The sequence below is a fragment of the Xiphias gladius genome, chromosome 4 (assembly GCF_016859285.1).
Source record: "Xiphias gladius isolate SHS-SW01 ecotype Sanya breed wild chromosome 4, ASM1685928v1, whole genome shotgun sequence".
Taxonomy (NCBI): domain Eukaryota; kingdom Metazoa; phylum Chordata; class Actinopteri; order Istiophoriformes; family Xiphiidae; genus Xiphias; species Xiphias gladius.
In genome coordinates this window covers 3,358,098-3,374,873 of record NC_053403.1, presented here as the reverse complement: position 1 = coordinate 3,374,873, position 16,776 = coordinate 3,358,098, and the positions used below count along the sequence as shown (strand labels likewise).

Below are 16,776 nucleotides of genomic sequence, written 5' to 3'. Positions count from 1 at the left end.
TCATAAAATTGTATTACTGAATTTGCTGCTGCAAAAACGGGCCTGCAGAGACTGAAGATCTTAGTGTTACATTTTTGTCCGGTTAAAACTTTCCGTATTAATCTCTACAACAGACCACAGGACGTTTTACAGTACAGTGAGTTTAGGACTAGGATGGAGTTGAGAAACGTGGTTCAGCACTTTGGACACAAAGGCCTTCAAAAAAAAAAAAAAAAAAAAAAAAACCCTGCTACAAATACAAGGTGTTTTTTTTTTTTCTTTTTCCTTTTTTAAACAAATGCTTCTCATTCAAAATCATAGTGTACAATCGATGAATCAAATGCAAATGTCCTGATAAAACAGATTTGAGAAAAACAAAACTCCAAAGATAACCTTGTAAAAAAAAAAAAACAAAAGAAGAAAACATTCAATAAGATAAATTGTCAAGCACATAAAGAGATCTCAGTTGCTACATTGAGAATCAGTGTTTTGGGTCGACGTCTTTTTGTCCTCTGCGTCTCCGGTCACACGTAATGTGGCAGTTTCCGTGTCCCCGCTGAGCAGTCAGGTAGTTTGTCACTGTTGTTGGGCGAAAACCTCGGAACTGCGGTTGCGATTTTTGTCTCTGAATCCAAAGTCTTCACGGTCATTTGTGCTTCGGGATATATTAGTGAACTCCGGGCCCTTGGTAACTGTTCTGTCTCCCATTGGTCCAGTTCCAAAAATACATGAACGTCAGTCAGTAAATAAGCCTTTGCCAGTCCTGAAAAGAAAATCTTCTCCAAGATATGTTGCTTCTTCGGTATGAAAATGCACCATTTCTATACTTTTGTTTGTCCCCAACCCGAGAGAAAAAGGACTGAATACTCAAAAAGCAAAGCAGCTTTGTGCTTCTTCTGAATGCTAACAAACACGAAGCCTTTAGAAAGTATCAACACACACATTTCAATACAAATATTAACACGTTGAGCTGGTTGGTTTGTGCCAGAGTCGGAGATGTGACGGTCCGATCTCTCTCTGGGCTGTGCTATGGTCCACTGCTGGCCAAATATCAGAAATATGTAAAAATATTCCGCTTTTCCCTCACAGCACCTTGAATCAGTGAGAAGGGCTCAGGCTGGATCTACACAAAGAGAAAAGGTGTTGTGTTTCACACGCTGTGAAGAAAAGCTACTGAGCGGTCCTGGTCGTACTTGGCGAGTAGAATTATTCTAAATGACTGAGATTTATTTCCTCGCAGATGGTTGAAAATGTGGTTTTGTTTTGTGCCGGTTGAGCCACAAACACCTTCCACCGTTGTTCAAACTGTGGAAGACTAGGATTTTTTTGTTTTTTATGTCACGACCTGTTTTCCAACACAGCGTGTGCATAGCTTATTGTTTGACCAAAAAGCTCAGATAAAATGTCCGTAGTTGTCAGTTGGCAACTAACACTCTTCTTCTGTGAGCGAGAAGACGCCATTAAAACATTCAAGGAAACGTGATGAACAATCAAATGAAAACAATCTGGACGCAGACTCCTGAAATCCTCCTGCTCATGACCGATATGACCGGAACAAAAGTCAAGGTTATGTGTGTTTTCTCCCAAAATTTTACAAGTCTGAGAGATCATCTTTGCTCCGTTAGAGCCAAAGTTAAAGCTGCACCAGGCAGGATGTATTAAAACAGACCCTTTGCATCAGTTTAAATCCCAAAGTGGCTGCAGAGAACTGGTCCCCTTTCCCATGTAAGGCGCTCTATGGAATTTTTAACCAGACAAACTTACGTTCACATTTACCAAAAATGAGTTTGGTAAATGTTAAAAAACTCCACAGAGTACCTTTAAAAAAAAAAAAAAAAACTCCCAGAATTTAAAGCATGGACACTAGCACTGCTACAGAGGTTTTGAGATTTCTGGGTGATTACGTCCCTCAGACTTCCAAGCAGTTTACTCGTAAGCTCTCATTTCCACTTTTAGTGGAAACTCTTAAATTGCCTGGTGCAGCTTTACTGAACAGAGATAATCTTCACGTTTTGGGAAACACCATTTTCTCTCAAGTTAATCCTTCAGATGAAAATAAAGAAGTCAGTTGCTGTTTTTTCAAGTATCTCAAAGGAGGATTACCAGACTTTTAGTGAGCTAGCCTTTTTTAAAGCATGGATTTAAATGATTGAATGAAAATACCCTCAAGATGCCCTTGAGCAGGGCATCTAGCCCTTTAAAGGAGCAGTGTGAAGGATTTAGGGGGATCTAGTGGCAGAAACGGAATATAATATCCATAATCATGCTTTGATCAGTGTATAATCTCCTGAAACTAGGAATTGTTGGCTTAGAATGAGCCCTTCATGTCTTCATAGGGAGCCGGTCCTCGTCCGGGGAGCCCGCCATGTTGCACCGCCATGTTTCTACGGTAGCCCGGGACAGACAAACCAAACGCTGGCTCTAAAGGTGGCCTTTCGCATGTTTACGTTACGTGAACGCCACCATACAGTCTCCTACATGGGAGGGGGTGAGGGGTGAGGGGCGAGGGGAGGGGTATTCGGCGGGTTGCAGTCTGCAACCCCACCACTAGATGGCACTAAATCCCACACACTGGCCCTTTTAATTCTGTGAATCGAGCTGGTCGGGGTCTCGCAGTGGAGGACTATCAACATATCTCTCATTAATTAAAACTGACTCGTCCAGTTCTCAGACTCAAGGCTTACGACTGTACAATACTTTCTGTGGCTGTAACATACATGAATAAACACGGACGCATTTAGATGCACAGACATAAACACTGTACGTACAGTATGTTTAACACAGCATGTGTTGAATGTGTCTGTTTTGATTTCAGCTTTCTGTATTGTGCGATAAAGACTGAATACTGTTCTATCTGTGGCTTTGATATGTGATATTCTCGTGTTTGTTCTGTCATCTCAGGCATTTATATCAGAATGGTTAAAATCCTCTATGATCATCGTACTGGACACAGGATTTCAAGCTTCTTTGATTTCAAGCCTCTTAGCTGTGATTCACTGAAGGCCTCGACAGGACAATCAAAAAGGAAAAAAAATCAAATTTTAAACTTGATTTGATTTTTTTGGACAATCCTTACGATACATCATGCATACGAGCGTGAGACAGCACATACAGTACTGAATGGAGTCTCACAGGTCACTCGGTACCGAAGCTTCACGGAGCGAAAAGAGGATTCGTCGAGCCGCTCTGAGAACTTACGGGGTTTCCTGACTCTCAATTTGTCTCCTTTACTGAACTGAAAATACCATTTACTGACTTAGACCAACACTTTGACCTCTTTGACGTGTCAGGTTTTCCGACACAAAACAGGGCCCTGCTTGCCCCCCTCGCGTTGCAGACTTACGGTTGAGCCTTTTGACTCTAGATCCCGATTTGGTTTCCGATTTCAGAGTTTTGAACTGTCTATCGTACAGATTAAAACACCACAAATCTCAATCATTTTGCGATCAACAAAGTCACGTTAGAGGCCTCGGAGGAACCTGTCCCCACAGTCCAAACTGCCTTTAACATCCGCTGCGTTACAGCCCTCTTCTCAAATAAATCTGTCTTGAATGAGGCTTTTGTTACAGTGTTCACTCAGACAACAACATCTGGCTTCACTCATTGTTTGCCTGAGCGGACAAACAGGCTGCAGCCGAACTCGGACCAGCTGAACCACTTTATTTTCCAGCTGTTAATGCGACAGCTGCGGTGGCAGCAGTCAGCTGGCTAACATTATGTTAATTTACTGTGTGAACACGGGGGCCGGCTGCGGCTCAGCTGGGTCAACACATACGAAACTCCACTAGCCTTCTGCTAACGTGTTCCTGAGATGCGAGGGACTGGTTTTTGGGACAGAAGTTAGGATACATTTTTTTCAGGGTACGTCATGTGACGCCGCAGTGTTTTCATTTGCATTTCGAACTATCGTATTTACACAGACTATATTAAACATAACTCCTGTTCTTGACCCTTTATCCTTCATGTTTTAATTTAAAGCAATGCACCTTTTATTTTTTTTTTACTACAAGTAACATCTAGAACAGTGGTTTCCAACCTTGCAGACACCTAAAGGAGTCCCAGAAAAGTCTGAGGGGGTCACCAGTAAATTAAGAGAATGGGGGGGGGCATTTCTGTTACACAAAATTTGGTTTTTCTCCTGATTCTTCTATAACTTTTGCAATTTTTCTGCCACTTTCTCTTTCTCTTTCTCATCCCCTTAATGAACTGGTGACCCCTCAGATTCTTCCTGGTCCCCGCCCCCAGGTCGGGAACCATTGGTCTAGATTGTTTGTGGAAGTTCAATAACATTGGTAGAGTCCTTTCTCCTACTGGCGTCAGTGTGATTACTCCACTTGTACAAACATCCTGCAGCTTGTTTTCCATCCAACAACTGGTGCTTTCCATTGCAATTACACAATACCTAATAATAGAAATCAATTTAAATAATTAATGATGTGGGCTTCGAATGAAATATGTTTCAGTTGTGAAAACTGCCAAACCACCTCTTTCTTCTCGTAACAGAATATCAGCAAGTGCTGTTCTGGCTTTCCATTTAGCACTCAATATTGTTACCACTGGCAGTAAACACCCAGGAACAATAACTTCTTGTCCAAGACGAGAGGGAGGGGGAGGGGGAGAGAGAGGTTTGCCTCATTGCAATAATAATTCTCTGATCTTCTGCAGTGAGTTCCACTCTATCCACTCTGCGTCTTTTATTTCCCTGCATACTTTATTGAACGTCCCCTCCTTGTTCTATGGCCGTCCACTCTGATCAATGGCATCTGCATATAGACGTCTGGGTAGTAAGATGTAAACTGCTGTTGGGTTGAAAGGTTTTGGGAAAGCCAAGGTGTAACTAGAACGTCTGAACAATTCTTCATGGTTGCTTTCTTAGAGATGAAGCAAAGGGTTGCAGTGGTGAATCAGGCATTTGAGAGTAAAAGTGGGGTAACAACAACTACACCTGTTTCCTCATGATCTCACGTCGGCTTTTGCTGCCTTCAAATGGAGCTCGGGAGCTCGTGGTTTCGACACGGGAAGTCCTGTGTACGGTATGCTTGGCATTCCAGGGGGTTAGGTCGGCTAACAATTTAGCAAGCTAGACGGCAGGTAACGTAATGCAGGAAATGCAAAGGCAAAATGACACAGGGAAAAGATGAGGCCGCTGGGAAAACCAACATTTTTCTCAGACGTATTATAAAAATTATGAACAAAAGAATGTATACAGCTAAAATTACAATAAATTAACAACATCCAACCAAAAAGGAACTTCAGTGGCCTCCGCCATTTCTAAAAAGGTCAGTAAACACATCACAACTCGCACACTCTGGGCTTTCGGAAGATTCCAAGGTCGTGAATACCATAAGAAGGGGGCGTTCATTTGGACACTTCTCGTGAACACGGTAAACACGACCCCATTTGAAGGCAGCGCCGGTCTCCCTGTAGCCTCCTGGCCTCTATGAACACCGCCATGTTGGAGAACGGACAACAACAACCTGGAAGGTCATCACCACAAAACACATTAACTGCCTAAATTCTCAGCAGTGGAACTGTGCTATTAAACTGGCATTACAGTAATTTGTCATTTTACACCATCAATAAATTCATCTTTTATTAACTGTGTTTTGTGCAAAGAGAGGGGGCAACATCTTTCTGTTCTGACTCTTCCAACATGGCAACTTGTCTCTTTAACCACTGAAGAATACCTTCACCTATCTGTATTGAGAAATGTCTCGCTTTTCTCCTCTCTCACTTCCTGTTCTAGCTCTTCTTTAAGACATATGGTCTCTGAGGGGGGGGGTCACAGAAATAACTGTTAACACGACGGCTCTCAACTGAAATGTTGGAAATCTAGAAAGAAATTGATCACTTCTTCTGAACTTATCCTACTTCAGAGGTTACGTGTAAGTGTTAAAAACAAAAAACGAAGCAGCCACTCTCAGGCTGTGTGATGAAGTTGTTGTAAATGATCCACTGCAACGTAAGAGGTAAACCTGACCAAAAGGTCACTTTCTGGGTCTCAGCTTCAAAGACCTTCTTCCTGTAAAGCTTAGAAAAGCTCTTGTAACAGATTTTTTCGTCCGTCATCCACCTCGTCTGTGTCGAAGCTGTAGTGACGACTCCTACAAACGCTGGTGGCTGGTAGAGACTCTTGGATCAGGGTGGCTGAGACGTGTGGACGGATGTGGGAGGGCGGAAGATGTCTTGGAGGTGAAGGGAGGGAATCAGATGCGGATTTGGTAGCCATCGTTGAGAGTGCTGAGCTCTGGCGGTTTCCTCTCCACTGAGGCCGGCCTGAAAGAGATAAAACACGCTGATCGTACACTGCTCACTAAAAGCACACAAGCTCTCTCCTGATGACAACTTTCTTATTGTTGCAAAGCAGAGCTAAACTGGTACAAACTGAAAGTGTCTCCCGACTAACTAGCCATTAGACCTAGTCCCTCTAACCGCTCACACCTAAACCAAGGGTTCCTGCAAACAATTATTTCCATTACTGATTATCTGTAAAGTTTTTCTTGATTATTCATTTTCTCGAAAAAGTGTACGAAAATTGTCAAAAAGCCCGTCACCTTTTCTTAAAGCCCAAGTTTAAATTGTTTGTTTTGTCTGATTAGCAGTCAAAAACCCAACGAGATTCAGTTTACTGAATAAAACTAATAAAACCAGCAAATATTCACATGTAAGTGACGGAAACCAATTAATTTTTGGCATTTTTGCTTAGTAAATCACTGCAAATTACTTTTTTGTCGATTTAATAATCAAATAATCATTTTAGCTGTATCAAAAAAGCAAAAAAAAAACAAAAAAACAAAACAAAACAACACACAAAACTTGGACTTTTGGTATTTTTTGAGCGGTGGAGTCCAGCATGAGGAAAACCCACAATCTGCATCGAGCAAAAACTACAGCATGTTTCAGATGGGTCCACATTTAATAAGATAGCAAATTTCTCAGTGACATAATGATGAAGACACCAAATTAGTGTAAACAAAGCAGGTGTCAAAACGTTTAGTGTCAGATTTGCAAATTTGACGAAAATCAATTCTCAGCTCAGTCAATCACATTTTTGTTCAAACTGCTGTGAATTAACTTTCACGTGGTTCGCAAATGTTTCATACGGAAGAAATTGCTCCCTGTAAGGCCCTGAGGACATGCCTGATGTAATTGGTTCAGAAATGTTGACTTTAGTTTTCAGCAGTGCACCTTTTTTTTTTTTAGAGGAAAGAAAAGAGCAGGATGATGGAAAATAAGGAGATTCAGCTCTCTCTCTCTTTTCTCACTAAGAGGTTCGAAAAGCCATAAAGTCATCAGATTTAATCCTCCGTGCTCTCCTCTCACTTCTTGCCCTTTCTTCTCACGTCATGTCCTTCTCTCTCTCTCTCTCTCTCTTCTTCTCCCTCACTCCTTTCTCTTTTATTTTCTTCAGTGATTCTGCTTAGAGGGAAGCTTTCAAGCTCCGTCTCACTGACACATCAAGGAGAAAATGTTATTAGTTCAACAAAATATGGAGAGTTTACAGCCTTTTTATTCCTCCTGCCCTCCTTTTTTCTGCCTCCCTCTCCGCCTTTTCTTTTTCCAACCTTTCTTCTCTCCTCCTGTCATTTTCCACATTTTCTTTCTTCCTTTCCTCTCCTATTTTCTTTCTCCTCTTCTTGCCTTTTCTACTCATACTCTACTCCTCTTTTTATCCCTGTCTCCTTCCCTCACTCTTCTCTTTATCCTGTTTGTCATTTTCTGGTCCATCATTTCTCATTCTTTTCTTTTCCTTCTTCTTTTATTTTTTACACGTATATTCTCTACACATCTCCACTCAGATGGATGCTAACAAAAAGTTGAAAACTGAGGCGGAAAATGACAGAACTGTATTTGTAAAATCTATTTTTATGTTGTTTCCAATATATTTCAAGATGCATTTTATACGTTAAAACTGTTCTTTTGAAAATGCATTTTACTTTATTGTCCTATTTGTGTATTGCAGGCAGTGCTGATGACAGCCCCCTGAAGTGTCCTAATCGCGCTGCTAAAATAACCCTGTGCCGTTGAAGTGTCCGTGTTCTCAGCTGTTAGAACCAGGAGCAGATTATTACACTGTCTCTGCTGGAGTCGTCTGCTTCAAGTGGCAACACGTTGTTAAGTGCTCAGCTGATAACAGTAATAGCTTTTTAAGTGCCACCTTCAAGTGGTTTAAAGCGGTAATGTGCTGCTCTGATGTTCTCCTGATCATTTACACTGCTCCTCTGAACTGATGAAACGCTTAACTTTTAAGATTAAAATGGGCATGAATTTGACGGAACCCTGGAGGGAAAAGAAGCAGATTTAGGTGAATAAGGGAACTTTTTCACACTTCATACCTCCATTTAACTAAAAAAGAAAAGGTCTTTTCTCTGACTCGCATGCTTCTTTTTACCTGCAGCTCCTAATTTGTGGTGACTAAACATTTAGTAAGAGAAATCAGGGTTTGATAGGAGATCGTTGCTGCTTTCACATCGCCTATGAACATCACTAAAATAACAGGTATCTCTATTCTGCACAATTAATGCCGTCTTTACAATTTACAGCATCAGTTCAGCTGATCAAGTTTTAGTGTTCGGCTCCAACACACTCCAACGGAATACAGGCACTGTTGACAGAAAGACTGTTGGCCGCTGCAGGGGTTTAAACTTGGGAAGTACAAGTTACGATACAGTCTTCTGTCAGTGTTATCACGAAAATCTACAAAAGTCTAGTTGTCCAGAAGATTTACTGCTGTGTTGATCTGACTGGATTTACACATTTTCATTTACCATATTTACAAATATTGTACAGAACATTTCCAAGACGTGCAAATGCTGACTAAAACCCCGTATCTCCTAATATAAGGGTTGTTGGTTCGTCAATACGCTCTCGCGGGACCAAATTCTCATTGGTCGGACAATCGCCGGTGTTACTTTCATAGGGAGAAAAGTGCTACAATAATAGTCTTCCAGGATGAATCCATTTTTTACTGCGGCGGTGAGAGGGTCCGACTACCTGTGTAAACAGGGGGGTGTTTTCACAGCCTTGGAGACTGCTAGGTCTAACTGTTTTAATGCTACCTGAACGTTCACTCGGCTCCAGTCGGCTCCAAACTAACTGACACCATGTCAAAGAAGCAGTCGGTGCGGCCGCATTTTGACAAAATGGATGACCAAAAAGTCAAGTCAAACTTTTCAAACAGCAGTTGGCGTATCTCAGCTCAACAACCAAGACGGCATATCATCTAAAAACGGCAGGCTGGCTTGTCTGCGTTAGGAAGCCGTCAACTGTCATGTCTAACGCTTGCGGCTTTGAGTGTATATTCCTCCATAGTTCTCGCGCTGGGATCACCAGCTGATATGGTTCTATTTCCAGAAATTGGAGGCTGGTCGGCTCCGAGTCTGTTGTTATCGTTTCAGTATAAAATAATTAGGTTAAAATGATTGAATATGCTGCAAATACTAGCCTTTGTGTTTATTTATAAATAACTTAGGCTAATAAGGCTACAGGGTTGAGTGCATTAGTGCACTGTGGCCGATTTAGCTAATCAAGAGATAACGTGAGGATTTTTTTTCCCCCTCGACCAATCGATTGGTTGAAGAGCAGCTACGATTTAGGTCGACCTAGATTTTCTTTGGTTGACTATAGCCCCGCCTCATATTTTCGCTGCTTTTAACTGGATAATGAACGTATTAAGTTTAGGGCCTAGATTTGTAAAAACATCACATTCATAAGCATGAGGGTTATAAACTTTTCTCAATCAACTGAGGAGTATGTAATCCTTTATTTTACTGGCAAAAAAAACAAACAAAACAAAACTGGATTTACAATTTATTTTAATTTTCTATTTGACTTTGTTTTAATCCTCTTAAATCCTATTTGTGTGTACTTTTCTACTGTCTTTTTATCTCTCCTTGTTTATGTTATATCTTGTCTTAATGCCTCTCTGTCTTATGTAAAGCAGTTTGAATTGCCTTGTTAAAACATACTTAAGTCATTTAGTTTAATTCAAGTCATTGTTTTAAGGAAAGGCACATTTATTTAAGTGCTTTAAAAAAAAAAAAAACTCAATTCTCCCTTTTTTTTTATGTTTCATATTGTTTTTCTCCTTAGTTTCCACACAGAAACCCTGCAAAGTTCTGTGATGTGTATTGGAACTATTAAAAGAAAATCCATGATATTTCACAACATCCCCAGAGAACTTAGAAAAGTTTCCTTGTCTGGAAAACACCTTTCAAAATCCCATAATATGGGAAACCTGAATCAGAGCTGGAGAGCTACTGGTCCACTTTTGTTGTGCCCCAACTTAATAAAATCTAAGTTCCACAACGGTGGTGGACCAAACTATTTGATTGAATCTACATTATTAATGAATCTAACGCCTTAAAAATGATATAATTTGGTTTATTATATTACTGAGGAAAAGAAAATACAGGCAAGAAATACAACTCTGAATATAAGCTTTGACAGTCAGGAAATTTATAGCGTGTTGTATTTCATTTTCCTTTTAGATATTAACCTATCAGCTGTAATTTTTAAGGTTTTTTTGGTTAAATCACTTTTGGAGTTTAATCATTTGCATTCTGAGATGATTTAATTACCGTTTTAGTTTGAGACAATTTGATAATGGAGATGAATTTAAAACATTTCTGAAATGGAAGTCCCCGTTTTTGTGTTACTGTTTTGTTTTTTTTAAAAACACAAACACACACATTTGAAAAATGAGACAGTTAAGCCTGCTAGAGCTCCTCATAAGAAAGGTCATCACAGTGCCACGTCAAATGGCAACACTGGGAATGTCACTTACTCTGGTGTGTGTGTGTGTGTGTTTGTGTGTTTGTGTTTTTTTTTGACTAATGTACGGCTGGGCTGCAGCTGTTGTCCAAGTCAGATTGTGTTACATCCCACCACACAGCTGCCAGCACACACAAACACACTCAGCATCCTGTGTTTGTGTGTGTGTGTGTGTGTGTGTGTGTGTGTGTGTGTGTGTGTGTGTGTGTGTGTGTGTGTGTGTGTGTCAAAGTTTCCCTGCCATTGAATTGGAGCGGTGAGTCACCCTGTTTTTAAGGGCTGCTAACCCTGAAAGAATTTCGTCCATTCAAATGAAGAGTTTAGCACACTTTCTTGTCCACATCTCTGTTAGCAATAGATGTAACTACATAAATGACGTTGGACATTACCTAGCTTAGTCTTTGTAGTTGTTTGACCCAAACATAAGAGTTTGGGAAAAAGTCATGTGTGAAAATGTCTCTTTCATCGGCCAGGAATTTAGAAAGTTTAAATAAGGAGTCAAATCTATTTCAAGAGATTCACACACTAAAAAAAGAGCTATTTAAAAATTAAGTTATCCTTCGTAACAACAGTACTGTATTAAGGCCAAATTAAAAGAGTAGCTCCTAAAAATTCAAACAAAGATCTTTAGTCATGTTCTTCAATATGTATACAGTGGCCACTGACCAAGGCGGCTTTAAATTTCCAGATTTTCTTATGGAGTTTGGGTCCCTGTTATCGCCTATTCTATACTGTTTTCCTTGCAGCATCAGTGACCTTGCATCCTGTATCTCAGACAGGGCAAAAAAAAAAAAAGCACTCTGCTGCTGAGTGCTAGTGGTACAGACACGGACAAACACACACAGACACACACAGACACACAATGATAACAGTGCCTAGTATCAGCTGAGCAGAGCAAGGACTCGTCTGCCCTGCGGTAATGCTGAGCTGTCGGCACCAAAGACACACAGACATGCAAGCCCTTCAGTGTCAGCTGTAGGTTGGGATTAGTGCTTATGAGTGGCTCTTGGTTCTGTAGCAGCAAACAAACAAAAAAAAACACACGATGGGTTGTTACCATCAAAATGTCAGAACAATGTATTCAATTTAAGTCTAAACTCTCCTTGACCTGAGGAGCAGAGCCATGAGAGGAGAGAGGAGGAAGGAAATACCACACCAGGTTTGATAAACACCAGCTGCCATCATTCAAATGCTGGTGAACTCACTGGTGAGTCCGGAGACCCCCTTTAGTCTAAAAATCTCGTTAGCTGCTGAAATAGTGAAAAGGGTCTAGAAAAGAGCATTTAAAAAAAACCAAACGCAAACACACACATCATCTGCTCCAAGTTTTCTGTCCTGAGGCACAAGCAGACAATCTATGGAAAACACTTACGATTTGTCTCTGCGGTGTGTGAAGCGTCGCTGTGGACTGCTCTGTCGTCGCCGTGGTGATAGGGATTTTCCCCGGCTCCGCTCTTTGATTGGTGACTGGGCGCTTGATGATTTCAGGATCTAACAAAAAAAAAAAAAAGAAAAACACACACACAAATCAACAAGTCTATATAATTATTTTTTGTGCCATTTAGAATTTAAATTTGCATTCATGGAGAGCTCTACAGAGCTTTTTAGCGTCTTTTAGCTCATTGCTTTGGTTTTACGGCCCATTTACTGCATTGTTCAGGGCATTGAGTGCTCTCATCTACCTCTTTTAAAGCAGTAACAGGCGGCGGTCTCCAGTAAAGAGCTCTGATACACCCACTGTACACTCCCTGCCCAGCAGCAAACAACAGACAGGTTAGAGACTATTTTGAAGACGGTGGAACATCTTTTTTTTTTTTTTTCAGGAATTGGTGGAGACCAAAACAGAGCGTGAATACTGGACTTGCATACATCTAGTGGACACAAACAAGACTTGTAATAAATTAAGTTTGCATTTTGTGTAAACAGGCAATTGTTTGCTGACATCTTAGCATTAACACCTGATATGTAGCGGATGTGTATCTGTCAGATTGTGTTTTATATTTCTCTCCCCTTTAGTTACTTCGAATCATTCAGCTCCATTTCAATAAGTTACAGTTAATCAGGCGTGTGAGAAAGCAGAGAAAGTAGCAACACTACACGAGGATCCTTGCTCTGATGCACCTAAATTGAATGCAGCCATCATTAATGTTAGTTACATGTTTGACAAGTTAAATTATCCACCATGACAAAGAGTCAAATTTAAGTCAGTGATAATGGATTATCTGTATTTAACCATTACTGACGCATTTCAATGTCTGAAAGTTGACATACAGTGTGAAGTCAACAGTTTGCAACTCTCAGGGACACGTGGATGATTTCAGTATCTGTGTTGTCATCGGTAAACAGACAAACCAAACCCACAAAATCATGGAATCATTCACCAAGTGAAAATGGTTTAGCACAGGACACATGCTGGTTTTCCAGTGACACCCTGTCTCAAATTCATAAAGAACTACTGAGCTTCTACAGGCGTTTCAGTGTACAGGAGCTGTAATAGCAAGACGCCTACAACCGCTGCTGCTATTCAGCTGCAGGGCAGAAAGTGCAACCGTTATGAATGGGGCTGCAGAAAAACAATCCGTCTGTGCACATTCATGTGTGACTGCGTGTGTGCGTGTGTGTGTGTGTGTGTGTAATGATCTGTTTTCTTTTTTAATCTATCTCAATCTCAAAAAACTGCTGTGAAAGATGAATGATGCAGAGAAAAGCTACAAATCTGGCACTTCTTGTTTGTGTTTGTGTGTTTGTGTTTGTGTGTGTGTGTGTGTGTGTGTGTGTGTGTGTGTGTGTGTGTGTGTGTGTGTGTGTGTGTGAGTGTGAGTGAGTGTGAGTGAGTGTGAGTGAGTGTGTGTGTAAAACAGCAACTTGAAGCTATCATTAAGAAGTAAGTGGGAGAGGAAAACTGCAGGATGATGGGTGGCAACTTTTCCTGGATAAAGCAAAAGCCAGTACATGCCTGATATTTCACAGCTGGTCATGTTTGTCATGTGGTTCTAATAAATATATAGGTCACTGTGTGTGTGTGTGTGTGTGTGTGTGTGTGTGTGTGTGTGTGTGTGTGTGTGTGTGTGTGTGTGTGTGTGTGTGTGTGCAAATGTGTTTTCTACCTCACATGTCCTACAGCAGTTTTTTTTAGCTCTATGCTTCAACTATTTTTTGAAACTGTGAAATTTTATATGTACTTCTCCGTACAGTGATCTAGTACTGCGTTACTGTGAGTTCTTCACATTCTCTACTTGTGAGGACTGTTACTGACATATTGTATTGCATTCCATAGCCACTGACCATAACCTTAGCATGAACCTAATTCTACCCTAAGCCTAAAAACAAGTGCTAACCCCCAGACAGACAAACAAAATGCCCTCACTGTCCAAACTCACATTGGGTCCTTATGAAGATAGCAGTACATGAGCGCGCACACACACACTCTCGCTCTCACACACACTTATTAACACACACTCACGCACACAAACACACTGAAGTCTATTTATAATAAATTCACAGTCTTGGGAGTGGAGCAGAGATTATGGCAAAGTCTAACAAACCACAACAAAGCTGACCAGAGTCTGAATGTGTGTGTGTGTATGTGCGTGTGCGTGTGCCTGTGTTTGCATGAACATGTGTTTATAATAGCATTTATTTGTGTGACAGCTGCAAACTCACTGACCTACATATCTTGCTGACATGCAGTGCAGTCCACTGTCCAACAGCGGCATCTTAAACGCAACCACGCACACGCAGACTCACACATCACCTTCATGGAATTGCAGGTGGGGCGGAAATGTGCAAAAAGGCGAAAATAAAATAAAAATAAACCCATGGAAAATTACAAATGTAAATCTAAGGGGACATTTAACCTCCAACAACCCACTTCTCTGTGTCTCCCTATCTTCCTCACACATACACACATTCCTTCCTTCCTCATTATGCCCTAAATAATTCCTGACAGTTTATATTCCATGTTCATCCCAACGGAAACTACATCCCTCTCTGGTCACATGGAAAAATGTAATTAAGGTTTTCCCCTTGTTCAGTCTCAAAAAGAAAAAAAAATGTCCATGAGTGTATTTCTGATGACAAGTCTAGCCGCCGGGATCGTCTATCACAAGACAAGCTGCTGTTGAAACTTTAACCTTAAATCTCTCTGGACAGAGGCACCGAGATTAAAAATGAGACATCAAGACTAATGACACTGAAGGCGACACAAGAAACAATGCAAAAAAAGTGAAATGCAAGCATAAACTCCATCTTAGCTACGGAGTTCTGAAGCAGGCGAGAGGAAAATGAAATGTCCATTAGCGAAATTCTGTTTGGACCTGACTAACATGCAACACATGTAATTCATCTGACCATAAACAGTAAGTGTGTTTATTTTGTGTATATGTTGATTTAGGCAGGATTTCACTCCTTCAAAGGTTTGGTTCCCTTGATCTGATTTTGAGAGACATTTTGGTCTTTTCAAGGGAAATTTTGCTCAGCTATGAAATAACATGTCTGCATTGTATTTTGGCAGATAAACACTTCATTAGTAGTACCACAGAGAAATGTTTTTCTTTTGTCCCACTGTTTGGAATTGCCCACTTGTCCCAAGGGATCCATTTTAACCCTCCACTCTTCAGTTTGTTTGTTTTTTTTACCATCCTGCTTGATTTATATTGAGGTTTTGTGAGCAGTCAGTATATTGTTATGCTGCTGGCTCTATGTGCCAGTTTTCTTCTCCTGCTCCAGCCTGCACACTAACACACTTAGTCTCTTAAAACTACTCCGAAGCTCACAAATGGCTACTGTTACCTGTCAGGGGAATTTAAATTTTAATTCACTTACATTTTTTATAAACTACTGAGCTTTTTTGTCCTGAGTACGTTTTCATTTTAGATCCATATCAAAAATGATGTTGGATACCATGTAGTTTTATTAAGAAAGGTGGTCTGTATGAACCCCAGTACCTTGACTGATACCAATGAAACATTTTTATCAGTATGGTCAAGTGTTTGGTGTGCTTATCTATGTATGGGACATTGAAAAATTGTCATTTTTAGTTTTTGGAACAAACAAATCTGCATCAGCACTTGTAAAAGCTATTATCGCACCCCTGTATGTCTGTGTGTATACGGTATGTACCTTCATCCTCATGTCCCGACCGTGTTTCTCCAGCTCCTTCCTCATCTCCTGTGCTCCGAGTCGGGCAGCATTCAGCACCAAATGCTTCCATTCGATTGGCTGGAAGACGTGGGGGTCATGAGGCACATATAAGCCGATCTTCACCTGGGAGAAGCAGGGAATATGATTAAACGCACCTTTACTGATACGAATACTTCTTTCCTACCTCCACAGTTCATCTCCATCCCTCCCTTCCTCCCTCCTTCATCCCATCTCTCACCTTCTTCAGGGTGTGCTGGTATCTCTTGTAGGAGTTCTCAAACTCGGCCACCAGTTCTCCCAGCGTGCGGTGGGTCAGTGGTTTGTCCATCAGGTCCTGGCGGCGGCTCATGCCCAGCGATCCGTAGCGACCGTTACAGTAGACGCCCAGCACAACGTGGTGGAAGCAGTGACCCGAAAACTGAGTCTTAAAGCTGATGGGGAAACGCTCGAGAGACGTCAGCCCGTTAGTCAGGTAGCTGGTCAGCACACTGGGGTTAGGGAAGGATCTAGAGTTTTTTCTTTTGCCGCTGCCTGAAAAGTATTTTTACGTATTTCATACTTAAGACTGGTTGTATTTGATCAACTAATCTAGAGGCACTTTGACTGCACCACTGGAACAGTACATCTGACTACAAAATAAAAATTGTACTCAAACTAAATTTGAGTACAAACCTGAGAGCTACTGGTACAGTGTATTCGTTCGGATATGTCACAGCACAGGCAACACAGAACCATGAGTCATGTGAAATTAGATTCAGTCTGACTCTCAGAAGGCCAATACCATGAAAATGCCACAGGATAAACAATGGGTCTGACTGTCAGTTTGTGTGCTCGTGTGTTTGTACTGTTCCTCCTGTCTGACTGAATCCTTCTGATTCACTG

The 16,776-nt window shown here is 41.0% G+C and overlaps 1 protein-coding gene across 1 annotated transcript in view; it reads right to left on the bottom strand.

Annotated features, from left to right (window-relative positions):
* Window positions 1-287: 287 nt before the first annotated feature.
* vash2 (vasohibin 2) overlaps window positions 288-16,776 on the bottom strand; it is a 34,671-nt gene continuing 18,182 nt past the window's right edge. The window contains exons 6-9 of the mRNA XM_040125623.1: window positions 16,133-16,370; window positions 15,874-16,017; window positions 12,125-12,243; window positions 288-6,255 (exon numbers count right to left, since the gene is read on the bottom strand). Coding sequence (XP_039981557.1) covers window positions 6,186-6,255; window positions 12,125-12,243; window positions 15,874-16,017; window positions 16,133-16,370 — 571 coding nt within the window. The 3' untranslated portion in view covers window positions 288-6,185. The remainder of the gene's footprint in view (window positions 6,256-12,124; window positions 12,244-15,873; window positions 16,018-16,132; window positions 16,371-16,776) is intronic.